This window comes from Polypterus senegalus, chromosome 4, assembly GCF_016835505.1.
Source record: "Polypterus senegalus isolate Bchr_013 chromosome 4, ASM1683550v1, whole genome shotgun sequence".
NCBI classification, from domain to species: domain Eukaryota; kingdom Metazoa; phylum Chordata; class Cladistia; order Polypteriformes; family Polypteridae; genus Polypterus; species Polypterus senegalus.
The window spans coordinates 138,987,972-139,008,400 of NC_053157.1; the positions used below are offsets into that span (position 1 = coordinate 138,987,972).

General features: G+C 35.4%; 1 protein-coding gene across 11 annotated transcripts in view; it reads left to right on the plus strand.

Moving 5' to 3' along the window:
* Positions 1–20,429, plus strand: part of LOC120527673 (LIM and calponin homology domains-containing protein 1-like) — a 332,902-nt gene that overhangs the window by 224,845 nt on the left and 87,628 nt on the right. For 5 of the 11 annotated variants that reach the window (XM_039751356.1, XM_039751353.1, XM_039751350.1 and 2 more), the window contains exons 11-16: positions 2,527–2,793; positions 7,364–7,633; positions 8,701–9,021; positions 15,519–15,827; positions 17,528–17,806; positions 18,334–18,645. In XM_039751356.1, coding sequence (XP_039607290.1) covers positions 2,527–2,793; positions 7,364–7,633; positions 8,701–9,021; positions 15,519–15,827; positions 17,528–17,806; positions 18,334–18,645 — 1,758 coding nt within the window. The remainder of the gene's footprint in view (positions 1–2,526; positions 2,794–7,363; positions 7,634–8,700; positions 9,022–15,518; positions 15,828–17,527; positions 17,807–18,333; positions 18,646–20,429) is intronic. The other 6 variants (XM_039751359.1, XM_039751361.1, XM_039751351.1 and 3 more) reach the window with 5 other exon arrangements.

Below are 20,429 nucleotides of genomic sequence, written 5' to 3' on the forward strand. Positions count from 1 at the left end.
TTAAAAAGAAAACAAAATTGATTCCTTTATTAAATTATTCAGTGGCTAGTTCACTTATCTATTGAAAAATTGTTTGCTTTTACTCCTTCTGTTGTTCCAGCTCCAAATATTTAGTTTCTAATGCAAATGCCTTAACCCTAGTCCATTCAATAAGTACTTCTGGGGTCATTTGTGTTCTCTTTGAAAACACTTCCTTTCTATGGAACAGGCTAGCTCCCATCTGGAACACCATGTCACAGTCTCCCTCTAACAGAATCTGAGGCTCCCTCAACTCTGCAGTGGTTCATTCAACTGAAATAATAAATTCTGCTGACTCCAGCACTACTACACTCAGGTGACAGTCACTAAACTACACAGAATTAATAGTTATGAAAGTTTCAGTTTAGATATACTACATAGCATCTGTAATGCTACACAGAATAATGGAGAACATTTTCATGTAAAGATAAAATTTACTGTGAAAAGGTAATAAACGATGCTGGTCTATTAGAATTATTTTTTTAACAGTGTGTAATCAGACCAGAAGATCTGCATATGCTCAAAAACAATATAGCTAGAGTCAATTTCAAAATTTTGGTAAACTGCTGCCAAAACTCAAATGGTAAACCATGAATAAAGTCAAAATGAGAATTGCTGGAAGTCGCTAACCAAAAAACATTTATTACTGGAAGAATGTTGTTTCATAAATCTGTAATCTCAGACACTTACCTGAATGTAGAAGAGGTTTATAAAGCATAGTATCAATTGTGCCTTGTGCCTTCTGGAAGTTGAGCCCCCAGCAATGGTGCACAACATTTTAAAACCTGGCTACTAAATGTTGGAGCTTACAAAAACCAAAAATAATGACATGGCAAACTCTAAAACATAATAATAAATTCTGTTTACTTTTAGCTAAGCTATAAGTTAATATCATAATGGTTACAAATTCCAAAAGAGGCACATTAAGGTAGCAAAATAATTTTAAGCAAAAAAAAAAAAAAGTGAGATGATCCAATTTTTAACATGCAAAAGTGGGGAAAATGCCTGCACTACCAATAATAGCATATTTTAAATGCCAGTGGGAAGCCAGGAAGTTGTACACTTAGTATATTGTGTTTTATCATGTTTTTAGATAACCTGTGATATGCACCTAATGCAATAAATAACTAACCTTTTAGGTTTTTAATGGTGGAGAGGAAGAAATGTCAAAACCAGCTATACAGCTGTTACCATTAACCTGTCATGATGTCTATATTGTACCCTGTATATTCAGCCCTAGGTACCTCAGCTGGTTGCTCACTGGCTGGGACTGTCTTTTAGTTTCACTCTTTTATTTCAACCCAATTTACCACTAATAGAGGACTTTAGAATGATTCTTTCGTACACTTAAGGGACCACAGATAGCCCAGGAATAATCAGTCATAGCTCTTGACAATTTTAAAATAAATAATAGGACAGAGACTGGTTTTAAGCTTTCACTTAAGTTCATATTTATTTGCATCAGAACCAACAGGAACACATTTTAGCAGTACAAAGAATTATACTACCTGGGAGGGATTGTGCAGTCTTAATTTAGTCACAGATGTAATTTCCCAAATTGTCTAGTTCCTTAGTTACAGATCATAAGTCCTTAATCAAAAAATGACAAGCGATTTCTTGCTAGAAAGAGAGCTCCTTTTCCATGTGTCCATCAGATAAGCAGCAGGTAGAAGGTGTTGATTTTCTTCAAATGAGCTGAACTCTTAACAAAAGTAAAAAAAGCAACTCCAAGCTCCATTTTTTTTTTTTTTTCTCAAATCACGAACTGAACGAAAACTAAATTAAGAGCATTAAACATAGCTACTCTCCCCTTTTTTGCCCAAATTAGTTATGCACACCTGATGGTTTTCTTTCCACTAACAGAGTGGACTGTTTATCAAAACATGGAAAATGTCACTTATTCATTATCACTAAGATTAAGGTCAATAATCATTAGACTCAAAAGCTGCACTCTCCAGCTTAGCAAATATAATTGTTTTTTGCCTTTCGGCTCTCCAGAATACACTATACTTGCATCCAGCTTTTAAAGACTTGCAGGGTTTAGTCTGTTAGATGAAGTCTGTCAGATGAAACGGTAAAAGCATCCCCCATACACCAACCAAAAAGTATAAGTAAGAAAAGACAAATATACAGTATACAAGGTAGTAATGCAGAATGACTAATTATGTTGTGAAGACAAAAGAAGAGATGTGTGTCTGTAGGTTAAATAAGAATGTGAAGACCAGAAGAATTTTCACTGAAATTTATAACATTCCTAATCTTATTGAAGAAAAGCAATGATTTCAAACATATTTGCATAAACATCCTGTTTTATCTGTTGCTGCTATAACAGTAATCATGATTTTAAATGGTCACATATTTCTGACTCTCTTGTCCCCATTTCCATGTCTTCTTTTAGCATGCTTCTAAACGAACTTTGCCTTTTAATGCCTAATGCTCTATGCTGCTTTCTTATTGAAGTTTAACCTTCTTTTTCCTTTAACTAATCTTGTTTGCCCATCCATCCAGTAACAGTAAGGCCCTTCTTATTGAAACAAATGAGGTGCTTATGAAGAGAGACTCACAAATTATCCCATCCACCCTCAATGATGAAGAGAATAATGTGGAAAAGGGAAGCCAGCGTGTCCTTCTAAACTTGAAGAAAGACGACTTGGCCAGAATGAGAGTCCAGAGTGGCCCAGTTCAGTCTGCAGAACCTCGATCATTTGTAAAGCCCTCTATTACCCTCTCAGACTTGCAGAAACAGCAGAGACTCATGCTGTTCCCAGAGAGCAGGTTACATCTCATTTTTTATCTTAAAAAGTGTACACTGAACCACAGAGAAGTTGTCTACCCATACTCATATCTGCTTGTCTTGGTTAAGACCATTGTAGAGCTTTGCCATTTTTAATACAGGTGTAATCCCGTTATAACAAAACTCAGGGGACCATAAAATATTTTGTTATATTGGAAATTTTGTTACAGCGAATATAGGGAAAATGCATATAGCATTGTAACTGGAGTCGCAGGTGATTTGCCATGTCTAACGGAAGCAGCGCAAGGACAAGCTCTGCTACTTCTGGTACATAGCAAACCAAGAGCCAAGCAATTGGTTGTCCTCTGCAGGATTAGGATTCCTGTGTACTGTGCTTGTTGCCCAATTTTAAACATTTAACAACAGGCTCTGACTTGCTCTTTCTCACACTTTCTTGATCTCTCTTCTCCAGACCACGTCTATCACAGTGGTGATTCCAAGCCGCTGATGTTCTTCTAATCTAAAGTTGGGAGCTAAAGCAGGACAATCGTCCATGCCATGTCTCCTAGCAACTCCTATTCTGAATGAAGTCTTGAGACTGTTCCTGCCTCCTCTGTACAGTAATAAAGTACCTGCATTTTCTTTGAAAACCTGGACTCCTCTTTCAGTCTCCCTCGTGCTACTCTGTGACCCAAGTTTGACAATAGTGTATGATGAAAACGAGATATTAGATGTAAGTTTTTTTAATAGAAATACAGGTATTAAAATACAGAATGAAAACGAATTGTTAGATGAAGTCACAATTTCAAAATGTTTCTGCAACATCATTTTTCTTCCTCCTGGAATCATCTTTTTCCAGAATTGTTGATTTTTCTTTTAGTGTAAACTGATGCCGTTTCTCACTTAGTTTTCTTTGAGGTGGGTAAAAAAAATGAGAAGCACTAGAAAACTCTTAACAGTAAGGTATCCGCATAAAACACAACTAACCATGCGGACACTCAGTGGAGCACTGACTGAAAATTTGGCTATGTGTGCACCTACATGTTCACTGAGCCTGCCCAAAACTAAAAATTTTGCAGGACACTGTTGTTTCTTTGAGACAACCTTTGCAGGGTTTCTTAGACTCGGTGCGGAAAGTGTAGGAGCGGCATTAAGTATTTTTTGCATTGCATTATTATCTTCGTTGGCCATTTTTGGTTTGAAAAAAACATTTGTTATACTGAGATTTATATTTAGTTAAAATGAGATTCGTTTAACATGATGTTCTATGAATGTTTGTCCATGTCCACAAAAAGCTTTATTATTTGGAAAATTTTTTTACTTCTGTGTTTGTTATAACGGGATTTAACCTGTTGTTAGTAGTAGGGTAGAGGTTAATCATTACATCCAGCTTACATATACAGTATGCACAGAATGTGAAAATCCCTGATCTTAAGAATAAAGATTCTTTAAGTATATCAACCTTACTTGTTATTAACAGTCATGAAAAGGGTACCATATTACATTTAGAATTAAGTAAGCTATTTTTGACAGTTTGATTTAAATTCATTCTTTTCCAAAATGTATTTATACTAAACTCATTCCATTTTTTCTGTTAAACATTTTTTATTTCTGAAGGAAAAGCTGTACAGTTTTGATATAAAAAACAGTAACTATCAAAGTATGTGAGACAAAAAAAACCCAAAAGATTACAGTAGCTGATTAATATCAATTAAAATTCTAATTCCATTCCATATTCATCATAGCGTAACAAGGGAGTGAAATATGTATTTGGCAAAATTATTTAACTCTTATTTTTATACATAAAACATTGTACATCCCAGTTAATCAAATTCAGGGGTGTTAATTTAAGAAACAGTCATGGATAACTTGAACAGGGCCAATTTAGAGTAGCCATTTAAACCATCCTTCACTTTGGGTGTGTGGAAGGAAAAACCGAGTACCCAGTGAAAAATTGGTAAAGATGCAAGAATCACATGGATTGGGTAGTATTTGTACCCGGAATTCATGAGGTGGCATGCTGCCTATTTCCCATTATTTTATACCTGAATATTTTGCAAATAATGTGTATACTGAAGTAATTTGAATTTATGTATTATAAAGAACTATATATTTAAGAAAAAATTAACTTCGGTATCACAGGCAATTTGATTGTTTCACTTTTACCTCAAAATACTCGTATCCATCACAGGGTTAACACTCAGACATCAGGTGCCAGTTTAGCACTGCCTGTTCACCTAATCTGCATGTGTTTAGACTTTCTGAAGAAACCGGACCACGCAGAGGAAGCTGACATGTACACACAAAGTCTTGAACCCTGGTCGACTTGTTGTAAGTTAGCAGTTTTACCATTGCATCACCATACCACCTAGGAAAAACAAAACAAAAAAAAAACCCTCAGTCATTTTCTAATCCGTTTAGTCCTGAACAGGGTTACAGGGGTCTGCTGGAGCCTAACCCAGCTAGCATAGGGCACAAGGCCATTACAGGACAGTCACACACACAAACACATCAACCCCAACCACACAGTAGGGCCAATTTAGGAAACGCCAATCCACCTAACCAACATTGTATTTATCAAACCCAACAGGGAGAGAGAGAAACAGAATTTAAGCATAGATTGTAGTTTTATATATCTAGCCACAAAGCATCAAGAGACAACAGTGTTGTGAGAATTCTTTTTTTGTTACACTGTATGTAAATAATATTTTATGACAATTGCCAATAAACTCAGAATTTTTCCATATAGGTTTTCTGGTTTATTATAATAAACCAGGGGGAGGTGGGTGTAAAGATCAAGAGCCAATATCAAACAGAATGTTGGCATTTTATTTAGATGTTAATAATTTTTTTTTTTATTTTATTTGATTGCTTTCTGAGGATTCCCCATCTGAAAAGCTGAATACATGTATTCAAAAAAATTGAATTACTCTAGAAAAGAGTGCTGAATATATGAATGAAAAGCAGAATCTAAAATATAAATTGCTCCATTCTCCCAAATTACCAGTTCTCAAATAGTGATAGTTTTAAAAAGTCTTATAAAATGTTCCATAAGAGCTTATTATTCTGCACCAAGATGTTAAGAGAATTCTGAATTTTTAAATAGAAATAATTTTCAATGTGAAAGCAGAAAAGACCAAGATGATGGTTGGCAGTGAGGGGACAGGAAATGTGGAAGAGGTGGATGTGTGGCATGTGCAACACAGGTTGCAGGGAACACTCAATTTAATGCACAGCCTATTGGAAGTAGTTGCATAAAATGGAATAGTGTGAAGGGTTTAGTCTACAAGCCGCACATGATAGTGGGAGAGCTACTGTGTTATTGAAGGAGTCTCTTTCTAGCATTGAAGGGAAAGATTAATGAAAGTTGTGGGATGAGTTGTATGCTCTTTCTGCAGCAAGTAGCTGACAAAAGTGGATCATGAAGCAAAACTGGAAGAACAAATAAGATCAATCACATGGATTTGTGGAATGTCATAAAGTGAGGGGAGAAAGAATGTAGAGTTAAGAGGAAGACTTGGTGGTGGAGGTGATAGGTGTTGTGCTGAAGTGAAATAGATTAAGGTGGCTTTTGTCATATAGGGGGAAAGGCAGAGGAGGTTTGAGTGAAGAGATGCACCAAGGTATGGAGAAAGGATGTGGCTAAAAAAAATAACATAGTTGGAGTTGACATGAATAGTATGGGTGTCACCCTAAAGGATGCCCAGGAATTCATAAGGTGAAAGAATGAGATTTTTGAGGCAACTGACTAACCTGGTATACCTGACAAATGTCTGTCAAACTGATGACGATGGTGAGGGAGCTCAAGCAGTTTAAGCGTCTTGATCAGGGTCACAGAGTGTGTCACAGGCAAAAAATTAAAGTGACTTAGTCAACATACCACACAGCCTAACGTATCTGATCTTCACTTCATTAGAATTACAAACACCTATAGTGAAAATGAAAATGTTTGCAATTCCTCTTTGCCTTATAGCAGGGGTCCTCAATCACAGTCCTGGAGGGCCGCAGTGGCTGCTTAATTAGAAAGCAATTCTTGCCAATAATTTAATTTCATGGCTTGTTATTGCTTTAACTCTGCCATGTCAAGTCATTCTCATATCCTAGATTTTCTTCCCCTTTCTAAGGATATCAACCAAATGATTTGAAGGCTGAAATAGACGAGAAATTCTCAGTCCTTCACTTTCCTTTCAAGTATTTAATTTAACCCAATAGTGCATGATAAATACACACAGGAGTAAATGGTAACAAGCTAAATGGAGATCTGCTGGTCTCTTTTGTCATTTGCAGGTTATTGCTAATTAGAAGCAATTAAAAACCAAGAATGCAGCTGTTTAAAAACAAAATACGCAATAAAGGCTCAAAATCTTAACAAGCGAGACAACTGAAGTAAGGCAGAAGTATTACTTGAGCAATAAGTGCTTCATATTAAGTAACTGGTTTGGAGCAAAAGCCTGCAGCCACTGCAGCTCCACCAGGGCTGTGATTGAGGACTCCTGCCTTATAGCATTGAGCTGTGTGATTTCTACCTTTTCCTTTAATAGACACTTTAAAAGTAACACATTCTTTCTCATTTCCATTACTTCATGATTTGGACTGTGTGCTTCTGCTCAGTGAGGGCCAGACTGAGCTCGGTAATCCACCTCAAATCCTTACCAGAAGGATCAATCAGTTTTACAAATCAATGCAGGAGGACTCAAAGGAAGAAGACGAGGAGGATGGAGAGAAGGTGACTCTTCCTAATGTACAAAAGGATGACCTGGCCAAGCGGAGAGCTCAGAGTCATTCATTTGTCACCAGGGAACCACAGCCCTTTTTGAAGACATCTTTTACACAATCAGACCTGGAGAAGTGGCACAGACTCAAGTTATCGTCTGAGACCAGGTTGTTCTCCTTTCTAGCCAAAGTCACAACTTTAGAGTGAAGTTGCATGTTTTGGATAAGAGAGGGACACAAAATATCTGCACTTTATTTCTGGGGCAGACAGATTGTTTCATAATGTTGCCCATTGCGACTGAGGACCTTCATTCAGTTGAATGCAAATGCTCAGTACTAAAACCGTTGTGTTCTTTTTTTTTTTTTTTTTTTTTTTTTTTTTTAAAGCTATTCATAAGTTTTATAGAGACTTGCTTTTATTTATTACACTTTTCGACATACTATTTTGCTGTTTAGATTATTTTTTCTTCCTTTATATAAGGATTTTTTTTAATGGTTGGTCAAATTTTATGGTCGACTAAATCCTGGACTTTGCGTGTATTCTTCCACATGGTTTTACCTGTGTGTAATTTGCTGTTTTTGGTCTCAGAGTTGTAACCTTGTAAAGTTTAAATTTGGAAACAAGTCTTTCATTTTTCTATATCAAATTAACAGGAATAACACTAATTGGTAAATCATTACATCTTGAATGTGTTTTAGATTAAATGGTCTTGTGACATTCCAGAAGAATTATTTAAAAAGGTCCGTGCTTATGGTTTCATTTACTGCATTTTTTTGTATGCTTTGGTAATATATATAAAAATATTCAACCGAATCTGACAAAAGCACTTTTTATATTTAATATAAATTGCATTTAAGATGAATGAATATTTTCATTTTGCCAAAACAGTTTACGCTTAATTAACTTTTTGCCTATCAACTGTAATCAAAATCTGGCAGTTAACTCATCTCAAGGATCATCCTGTCAAGTAACATGAAAACACTGTTTAAAACTCTTAAGATAATTTGCTCCTTCAAGCATTTCTTTCTTTCCTTCCTGCTTCAGCAACTATACGTAGCAATTACTTTGTGTTAGTAATTAGGAATTTGTTTTATGGCATCACTAACGGAAAGAGCTGTTTGCCAAATCTCATTTCAGACAGCTGCTTTTTATGTGGTTTCTGCATCTCTTCATCATTTGCTCTTCCTGACCTGTTTCCTTTTGCTTTTCTCATTCTCTGACTTTCCCGGCCCAGTGAAGAAACCTCAAATCTTTTTTGTCAGACCTTGGACAAGGACGGGCCTGCTGTACAGGCAAAGGCTGCTGCGCTGGATGACTTAGCCAGCCAAAAGACTAATAGAGCAACCAAAAAGGCTACAGGCAGTCGGCAGCGGTTTGTACATTTTGGTCCAGTGACAGAAATAGATCAGAAAAGCTGGGAGAAGGTTAGCATTCCAAAAACTACATCAGAAGGTGAAGCAACTGAACATGTAACTAACATAGTTCATGTTTCAAGTAGTGATGCTTCAAGCAAGACTCGTGATTCTGATTTGAAACACCTTAGGCAGATATCCAGGTATGCAATGACATTTTGCTACAATTACTTGCCTAACCAGAAAGTGCATATTAATATACATGTTTAGTATAGCAAAGTTAGCATTGTTCAATAATTTAATAGAAGAGAATAGTGTCTCACACAATAAGCACTGCCATATAGAGCACTTAAATGTTAGGCTGTAAACTTATATTAATTCTATAATTCTAAGTTACAAAGGCCCATGCTGTCTTTTAACATAGTACATTTCAGGAGCTCTCTTTCTCCATTTTTGTTATAAAAACCAAAACTTTATACAGTGTAACACTTTTTCGGACTTAAGAATAGATTTTGTTTATTTGATATAACTAAAGATAAGCAGAATGTATAGGACTAGCAGTGCTACCCATCTAAGACTGGTTGAAAACTAAATAATCCATGTAGATTTCAGAATGGAATGTATTATATGACGCATGTCATAATAAAATGTATTGCGTTTGTCTTTACAGTGGATGATGCATCACAAATGAGGGTTAGGAGCACGCATTGACACAGTGCATTGCCGCACCCACCACACAACAAACCAACTCAGGATCCCAGATTAGGACCTGAGTGCAGCCATGCAATGGGTGATACCTTAACACCACACTAGTTCAGATGGAGTGGAACAATGTGAGGGGTTTCCCTACAGGTTGGAGGGCCTTCATGCAGGGATGGATGCAGATTAATGTCATACCCAGGACGGAGCAATTGCAGGTTAAGGTCCTTGCTCAAGGGCCCAACAGAGCAGAGTCCCTTTTGGCATTTTACGGGATTCGAACTGGCAACCTTCCGATTGCCAGTGCAGATCCCTAGCCATCACAAACCTCTGTAGTAATAAAATGCATTACTACAAATGTTTGTAGTGCACTGTCTGTTGGATTGACAGACACATAGCAATTGGATGAACACACAGATATAAAGACAAACAGACACTTAATCTTTTATTAAGGTGGATAGGTGCAAACTTTATAAACCTAAAAATGTGCTTTTGGTGATTATATAAATATTTATTTAAAAAGGTTTTAAATAGATTGTGAATAGTATGAAGTACTGCGATTGTGCAGTTGTTAATGCTGCTTCTTCACAGTTCTAGTGTCCTGGGCTCAAATCCCACACCTATTTGTTGTTAGGACAGAGTCTGCCTGTTTTATTAATGCCATTCTAGATTTTTCTCTAGTTTAGCTGTTGCCAAATCATTGCTCATTATTGATTCCAACCTTGCATACAAACATCCAGTTTGAGTCCCAGCCCCGCTGACCCTAAGCTGGATTAAATGCATTTGAAAGTAATAAGTGAGAAGCAGCATTACAAATTGCAGGAGATAAACATTTGTTTGCTTACTGGAAAAAAAATGTAATGATTATATTCACTTATTGAGTAAAGTTTGATTTACTTATGTACACACATAATCGATTCACAGGCATTGGTCAAAGCTTATCAGCAAGGCAGCCTACACGACACATTATTTTTACCACTATTGCCTTTAAATACTGTTTAGGGCAGCACTATACAATCATGTGTATTCCTTCAGAATAAAGTTCAGTTAAGTAAATTTTTAATAAAGTCAATTTACACTTCTATTCCTAGTGTTTTATACTCTTACAAAAACTGTAGTTAAACTAAAATCCCAAATGAAATGTTTTAATCTTTGCCAAGACACATAGGGTGAACCTTAATAGATTTGCCATTGATTTGTTGCTTCGTTAAAAATGAATAACTAGACCATTCAGTTTGTGAAGCTCCTTTAAGTTTTCCCACTATCTTACGTTAGCTACATATTATATGACTTGGTTGTTTGTTTCAGAATTCCCACTATTGTTGACAAGTATATGACTCAATGTTAACTTAAAAAATCCCTTCAATCATCATTAAAAATAAGACAATTTTGAAGTTTTCTTTTTATTAGTCCTTTATGTGTTTTATTTTTGTTTGTTTTTTTAAAGAAAAGTAAATTAAATTATCTTACCCTGTCAGAGTGGGACAGTTAGTCCAGAAAAATGCTTGGTTGCTCGACTCTGTACAACTTTAAGATGATTTTTATCTTTTTTGAAGGATGGTGAGGAAAGCTTTATACAGTACTTTAAATGAGATTTCACTACTGTTTTATAGAGACTTGATTTATGACCCAACATTTTACCCATCTTCTTTATTATTTCTGCGTAGTGCCCAGAGAATAAGAGTACTGTGTCAAAGTAGTCCTCTAAATCCTATACAGACGTTGCTTGATGCACATCATGGTTAGCCACATTGTATTTGTAAATGATGTTAGGAATGACTATTTGTTGTACTTTGCACTCCTCTACATTAAACTGCATTACCCAGTTTGAAGAATGTTGTGGTCTTTTTTAATTTCTATTACTTCCCCAGTATTTGTTATCCCACCAGTCTTGTTGACATTTAATAATTTCGAGAATTGATTAAATTATTGTAGAATTAGTGTGATTTAATATGAATTTGAAAGAATAGCAGTCTAAGCATCAATCCCCAAGTAACTCCACTTATGGCCACATCCCACCTGCAGCATTATTCTGTTATACTTTTTTTCTCCTGCTGAATAACAAACTTGATATTTAGTTTAGTAAAAAAAACATCTTGCCTCAGAATTACCCTTTGGAGTACAACAGGTAGCAAAGGCTTTTTCAATATTGGTCCCCGTTTGTGAAAATCAGCATTTGGACTTGTTTAACATTCCCTGCAATGTGGAATGTTAGTGTCAGTGGCTCTTGGTCATTACATTTTGAAAATGTTGATCCATTTTTTTCATATTGTGTAGTGACAAAGCTAGGAATGCTCCAATCTGGTTTTTAAGGATGATACTGATCACCGGTTTCATGTTACTGGCCAGCTCTGCTCTTTGTATACATTTTTTATTATTCCTTTAAAATACATTTTGCACTAAGCTCCAGCATGACTAGATAATGAGAAGCTTTATGCCCTGAATTAATTTGTTAACATTGGCATTTTTATAATTAAACTATAGACCCCTAACTGTTCTTATATTATTAACAAAATACAATTTTGTATGCTTATTGTTCACTGATCATAAAAAATAGTAAAATAACATTTCCTTGCAATGCACACTTTAACTGATATAATATGTACACAAATATTTATCCATGATATATATGGCATAAGAAAATCAAAAGCTTCTTACAATTGCAAGCTGTCATATTGTTAATTTCAACTGTAATGCACCTTTCTGAAACAAACCTTAATATAAAAAATTGGCTGTGTGCTCCCCTCGACTTTCTCATATACAGAAATGAAAGAAAAAGTCATCAGAACCACTTCAACTTTTGCAATCTTTCTCAAATATCATATCTTTGTTTCTCATCATAACTTATTGATAATATCGATACACAATCATTTATCTCTATTTATAATCAGTTTATATTAAAATTATATTTTCTCACTTAGGGAGGTAAAAAACTGTGGTGGAATTTTTTCATTATTACATATACATTAGATTACGTGCAAGGTAAAAAGAGTTATAGTCACCTAAAAATATAGAAAGTGTTAGTATTATATAATATTTGTTTCAATAAATTGCTATAGGTAAAACTGCATTCAGCTATATTTATTTATGATAATTATAGTGTGGGAAAAAAAATCATAAAATTAAATTTATCACCAGGAACGCAACAGAGACGTAGCAGCTTTTTGTTCCCATTACATCTTTATATTTGCATGGCATGTCCAATGTTTACACATTATTGTTTCACTGATGATGTTTAGATTAAAATAAAAATAAATAGTTGCATTTTAATACCGTGTACACGTTTATATTTCCATGATACAAAAAATTTGAATGGTTCTTTAAACCAATTTTTCTCAAATTTCATATCTGTTTGCTTTTTATCATTATAAATATCTATACAAAATTTGAATCATCTATCTGTAATTATAACCATAGTTTAACAGAATACATTTGCGAAATTTCAAGTAAAGTACCACTTACAGTTGCCAGAAGTGGTCCAAAAGTTGATAGGATTCCTTATTTTTGATATAAAGTAGACGTACAAAATCTCATTGAGCTAGTCAAAACGTTTTCGAGTTACTGTGTTTACACACCGGCACACAGACAGAAAATTTAAAAAATGGTATTTTTGGACTCATTAAGATGTAAAACGTCAAAATTCATCAAAATCTCAAGGTCACATTTTTATGCTTTCTCTAAACTATTTATACGAGAAAGTAAAAAAGTAGTTTCACCAATTCTCATATTCTCACCAAATCACTTAATTGATATTGGCAAATAATAACACTGCTTAAATATAAATATGCAGCCACTTATAATTTGTAATAATTTTTAAAGTATTAATTGTACTACAGCCTTTTTTGTTAAAATATACATTTACTATATTTATACAGGTGTTTTTTTTTCTTCAGTATATCCGCTAGACATGCCTGAATTCTTGAGGTGTAATTATAAATATGGATTAACATTTTAATTATGCTGTATTTATTTCTTAGCAAAGCCTCTGCTGTGTGACACACACAAACCAATAATAAGCACAGTACCAATCTTAAAAAAAGCAGCAAATGTCTTAAATATTCATAGAATGTTTATCAAGAATATACAAGGCTAACATGCTGAACAAGTTTACAAGTAAAAGATACATTTTGCTGTTAAGCAAGCAGGTTTATTGTTTACTGTCCAGTAATTTCAAATTCTTCTTTATCTCCAATTAAAAACGTAAGCTGCTGCACTTAACACAAGCTTGCTGTCCAAACTCCGACAAATGCTGTTTGTTTTAATTAAAGGACAAAATAAAGTGGTCTGAATTCATTAAAGCAGATCATCTTACCGTTTAATTCCACTGGACAACTTTGAGTTCCTTTTTCTTATTTTATTATTCCACTTTAACATAAAGTCTAATATTCCAGTCTTCTCTCACTCTCTGAAGTCTGCCTTTACTTGCTTTGTTTACACTACAGAAAGTTCACTACCAAAAAAATAAAAAGATGCACACTGGCTCACCTACCGTAATGCCTCACATAAAGGAGCACAGCAGCTAAACTACTTTAAAGCTTAGAAAATCAGATGCTGAATAGTTTGTCTTTTGCGATTGGCCAGTTTACCAATCACTGATCATATCTTTTGTAGTGAAGATCGGCCAAATCGGATTGGCAGCTGATTGATTGGAGCATCACTAGCCAAAGCCTTCATCCACAAAATGTAGTAGTAGTCTGCATTTCTTTGCAGCACATGATAAGCAGAGTCACTATCTTAATTGCATAATCAATGAAGTACATCTGAGTAAAGACGATTATGTATATTTACTATATATATATATATATATATATATATATATATATATATATATATATATATATATATATATATATATATATATATATATATATATATATATATATATATATATATATATATATATATATATATATATAATATATATATATATATATATATATAATATATATATATATATATAATTGGCATGTGTGTTTGTATGTATTCAGTTCATTTGAATTTGGTTTGTCAGTGCGGATTTCACAGACTATGACATCACATTAAATAGCAGATTATAACTCAACCATCAAACATAGTTTATTACAAATGAATAAAGAATTGTAACTATTAATACATATAATATGAAATCACACTTGGTGTTTAAAAAATGATTTCCAAAACAAGCCAGCACAACATGAAATGAAACAGACTCCATACAAGATGAAAACAGTTGTTTCATTCATTCCCTAATTCTTTCTCACTCCCCCCCCCTTTCTCCATCCCACACAATCCTGATCTCTCCATTTAACCTAAACCCTAGTTCTCCTTCCACACTCTTATACCTTCAGCATGAAATGGTTGTAGATGCTCCACCATTGTCACCAAGCCACACGATCATTTCCAGAGTTAGAAATGTACTTATTTCTGCACAGACACTAGCCTAGAAATCCCTTTAGTTGCAAGTGATGTCACTGAACTGAGTTTTTAGCAGCCACTAAAGGTTTTTGTCTGTAAAACCTTATTTTTGGTGGGGTCTCTTTTTTTTAAAAAAAAAAAAAACACATGCTTCCAATTTAGCACTGTGTGGTGTCATGTGACAGGCTGAAGGTTTATAACTTTCTTTTTCTTTGTCTTTCAGACATCAATTGTCAAACTTTATCATGCTCTTTGATAACTCAAAAACAAAACGGAGATGTATTTATAGAATTATGTATTGATATATGGTTCTGTGTATTACTGTATATGTGTATGCATATATTCATAGTCAATATTCTTGAATATCATTATTTATCTCAATATTTTGTATGTTTAAAGAGTCTAAAGCATAGTTACAGCATTGCTTTAAGGAACATTTGTATACTCTGTCATAAAAGTACAATGAATGTTTAAAATGCATGATTAAAATTATAATATTTGAGGACATATACTATATACAGAAGCTTTATTTGTGCATCCTTTTAATCCTGGAATGCTTGTTTTTCTTTCCCTTTGTTTATTTGCACTGTCACATCTCTTGATCCAGTGAAATTAATAGAGAAAGTAGTGTGCCTGTGAACCCAGATGGTCTCTGCAGAAGTCCTTTAGTTATGAGGGATAAGCATGCTACTTGTGAAGCAGACTGGCATCTGCAGGAAGACAGTGATGAGGAGGAGGAAGAACGATTACCTAATTTGGAAAAGGATGACATGTTGGCCCGTAGAACTGGAACTTTCCAGAAACAAAACATGAATCCTGTTTTCAACAAGTTTCTTCCTATGCCAGCATCACTAAGATCAAGGCAGGATGCTCACTCTAAGAAAAGCCAGCAACCTGAAGATAGCCCTAGAGTGATGTGAGCTAGCCTCTTATTTTCTGCCTGTTCCAAGCTGCTTGATACTAACCCATGAGTGGTTATTTTTAGAACTAACCGAGTTTGAAAGTGCCATTTTAATTGTTTGGATTTATTGACATTTCGTGGTCACAAATCTTTTTTAATGGAATGCAAGATATAATACTTTTTGTGATGTTTTGTTAAAAAAGCTTATATGAAAATTAGATAAATGCTGCCACGTGATACTGGTGTAATTTGCTTAATCCCCTTTCCCGGTTGCTAGGATACACCAAATTTGTAAATGCACCAAGGCTCTATTATAGACTTATTTCGAGTGCTGTTATGTAGCTGTTAATAGAGAACTAGCCTGGAGTGCTTACCAGACGACAACAGCAACTTTTTTTTAAGTCCTTATTTAAACTGGCATACTTCTATTTAATGTGTTACAAAGCAAAGCAATAAGTAGGTACAAGTGCCCTATCCGCATTGTCCTAAACTTTGTAGTATAAAGCTTCTCCTGGATCTCTGAGCCAGTTGCTTAATCTTAGTGGTTTGTAGAAATGGTGGTTTATGTTCTTTATTTTATCACAGTTTTCTGGGGCTTTTGTTTGATGGAATTTTCAAGTACACTAGCAAAGCAAAGGCATAAGATTGAGAAAGTTCACATCTACTGTTTCAGTGCTCCACTTATTTTTTGGCAGTTTGCTGATGACTATAATGAATATTTTTCTACTTGAATTCATCCTGTTCACATGTTTTCCCCGTGTCTCTGTTCATTTTGAAGGCATGAATAATTCACTGGTGATTACAACTGTACATGTTTCATTGTACTTGTCAGAAAAAACAATGGAGTTCTCCAAATTTCACAGAATCTGTTCTTCTCAACCAGTGGCCCATATTGCTTTCCCAGATGAGCCTAATTATGAAATAGTATTCCTTGGTGGTCCTGGGGAACATAAAGTAAAGATATATAGACACTGCTAGACATATTCTGGAAAAAAAAAAAAACCTTGTGGAATTTATAGCTAACATACAAGTTATTACAATATGTGTAATGTCTAAAGAAGAATAAAATGCTGCCCAATATATTATTCCAGTCCAGATGGTGTGTGCTTTATCTGTTTTCAGGGACTGAGCTATCCATTGTAGGCATTGTCAAGTTTATTCTGCAGATATATTCAGTACATTCCCTCAAAATGCACTGTGAAACGTTCTCCAGGCCTTTTCACTTCAAATTCAATGTTAACTAAACCTAACTATAAATAGCTGGTGCTCCTCACATCTTAGTATGTCAGATGGGTTTTTACTGGAAAGTCCAGGATTTGAGTTCCACCTTGTATCCTCACCTAGATGTTTCATTTCTTGTTTTGTGTGTGTCAGTTTTTATACACTGTTAATTCTGTTTTTTTTTTTAAATAATGCTGTAATGCTTAACCTATAATCTCTTTTCATGGTTTAAGTGATTCGTTTAGATTGGAGCAAATTATGGTTTAACTCTCCAAGCTTGGTTTTCTAAAACACCTAATAAACTAAAAGGATAGTTAGGATGTGCATCAAATACTGTCAACATTTGATTTTTATTTTTTTCTTTTATGGTTGCAGCTAGCACAGCCTAATAGCTTTGAGTGGTCAGAGTGGGGCTGCCAGGGTCACCTCACCATTGACTGGTTTGATCTGTCAGTTCCTCAGGCAATGACAAATAGTGTTGTTTCTACTAACAGTACTAGGAATTCCTGTGGATCAGAGAGCCTGGAATCCACAACTTCTCCAGGCAATGAAGTACAAATTGTCTCTCCGGTGAACATCCAGTCTACTGAATTTGAGGAAGACAGCGATGAAGAGACTAGAGAAGGAAGGCTCCCAGACCTGGAGAAAGATGATATGCTGGCACGTAGGACTGGGGCCTTTCAAAGAATGCCATGCTATACCTTTAATCAGTTTCTTCCAGTTCCCGGCTCTCTCCAAAAAAATCAGGGTGTTGACTTGGAGAAAAGTAACAGGTTAGATGAGGCCTGGGGCTTTCCATCCAGTGTTGCTTTTCAAATACTTTGTTGCATTCTTTGGTGTCCTTGTTGGCGATTTGTTTTTTGTTTTTTCTCCCATATTCTTTTTGGAAATAGTGTTATTTGGATGTTTTAAAAGCTTGGTGTTGCATGAAACTAGTGGAGCAAGGAAAGCTATGTCAGCAGTTTTTCTTAAGCTTTACTTGTCAGCATGCAGTAAAAACTATCAGTCTGGTATTTTTTCTCATTTTGTTTATACAGGAAAGATCACCCAACTGATGACCTGCTACATTTTGTAACTTAAAAGGATGACTTTCTCATTGTGTTTGTATGTGTTTTTTTTTTCTTTTCTGTAATAGGTGTTTTCATTGAGTGCCTCACTGAAATCAGATACAGTAACCATTCAGAAGGATTAACATATTTTGCCTGTCCTTTGATGCCTGTTGCCCTGCAATGAATGGCCTGTTGTTTGTGTTTCATTACTTGTTCAGTGCGCTTATGGTATAACAGGATCATTCTTTCAGCAGCAGCTCTGGTCTGTCAGAACCTGTGGATCAATGCAGGCAGATTGCCATGCCAACAGTAGGCGTCAGGCCCAAGGAGATTCGTGCACCAACCAAGGTCCCGCTTCATGAGAATAAAGAGAAGGAGGGAAAAGAACCCCTTTCTGATATGGAGAAGCATGATGTGAACAGCCTGGCACCTGCCTCCCCCAAAAGAACATCACTTGTTGTCAGTCAGGCCTTCTCCGTGTCTGCTTCCCCACCAGTTCAAACACTCAAGGATGATAAACCAAGGAGGAGGCCATCTTGGTTAGATGACGATCTCCCACCAATGTGAGACTTTGCACTTTTTAACAAGGATTTGCATCTCTTTTGTAAACTATTTAAATCTGATTGGACTTTTTGGAAGCACCATTAGAAGTACACTTTGGTTAAATGTATTGCTGTGGAGTTGTCCCAGTTGCTTGTTAGAGTCCCTCTATTATCAGAACTGGTGAAAGGCACAGCCCACTAGAAAACTATGCCGTGTTTCCACTGTTATGTCTGACTGCATCTCACAGGAAAATTTTAGGATTTTTCCATGTAGATTTATACCAAGGCTTAAAACAGAAAACGCAAAAGTATCAGAATCAAAGTCAATAAATGATAAGCTTAACCAGGTCCTAATATTATAAAGCTTACAGTACTGTATTCACAACAGATGCTTCATAAAATGCTACTGCATAAGGGCATCTGAATGAATTTTGTGAAGTTCTTTCATTGTATTGTAATAATGGTGTAAAGCTAAATTCTGAATGCAGGATAAGAAATAGCAGGCGGCTCCAAAATGTAGCGTGTTTTTTAAGTAAAGAATAAAGCATGGTTATTTATTTATTTTGTAAAAAAAGTATGCACCCTTTAATTCCCTTTCCAAATAGAGAGATTTAAAAAATAAACATTAAAAAAGTCAGGTTCATTGTGATAACTTAGTTAATTTTCTACTGCATGCAGTTTGCGGCTCTAGAAGCACTGTTATAAACTAGGCCTGTCACTTGACTGCAAGTGCTCCTCAGGGTCGCAGCTACAAGCATTATGAACCAGTTCAGGAGTATTAGTAATTCTTCAGTTTTATTAATGAAAAAGTACATTTTTCACATTCATGTGTCGTTTTATAGTTTTAAAGCAACATTTTTGCTGTCTCACTTGCTGTAGCTAGCAGGGATGCATAACCATCACTCAAAGTCCCTAAAGAATTATTTCTTCACAATCAATTTTTTTTTTAATCATGTAGCCTCCAAATACATCCACTTTGAAGTGGACAACAACAAAAGCATCCTTTTTAATAACAAAAGGAAGCTAGAAATAGTTGTTTTTATCACGGATTCTTGAAATTATTTTGCATTTCCTTTTTGCTTGTCTACTCAGTTTGTCATGAGTGGTATTATGACAATCCTAACAAGCCCCCAGAGCCAAGCTTTATTCTGCTTATCTTCCTACTTTTGCCTCTACTATTCTATTTTTTCAGCGTTAATGTTTTGCTATGTTTTTTAATAACGGACAGATGCACACTCACATCATATGAATATTTTTTTCCTAAGCGCCGCTTACTTTTCACCCATTGCATTTTATGTTGTGTAACCACAAGGTGGTGCCAGAGAGCCCCCAATCACAGACACAATAATGCCCCAGACACACTTCCAACTCAAATAAAGGCTTTTATTGAGCCCCAACACCTTCTTCACAGGAATAATAACAAAAATACACCAGGCACAATGCTCCTCCTTCCTTCTCTGAGAGTGTAACCCACTGCCTCCTGACTCGGACTTCACCTAAATGAGGCAGTGGCTTTCTATTAAGCCTGACCCACGAATTGCTTCTGGTCTCTTCTCCCAGTTATCCAGAGCACTTCAGGGTTGTGGTGCAGTCTTCCCCCAATGTGCAACTCCAAAGACCCCCTACAGGGTTGAATTTCCAGTCTCCATTTCTCAAGCATCTCTGTGGGTGTCCTAATCGGGTTTAGGAACATTGCCACCTGCCGTGTGGAAGAATGTCTTGCTCCTTCCATTAGGGCCTCCTAACGGAAGGTTTCATAAGCCTGTCCTCTCTCCAGGGCATCCACAGTTGTTGTTTTAAATAGC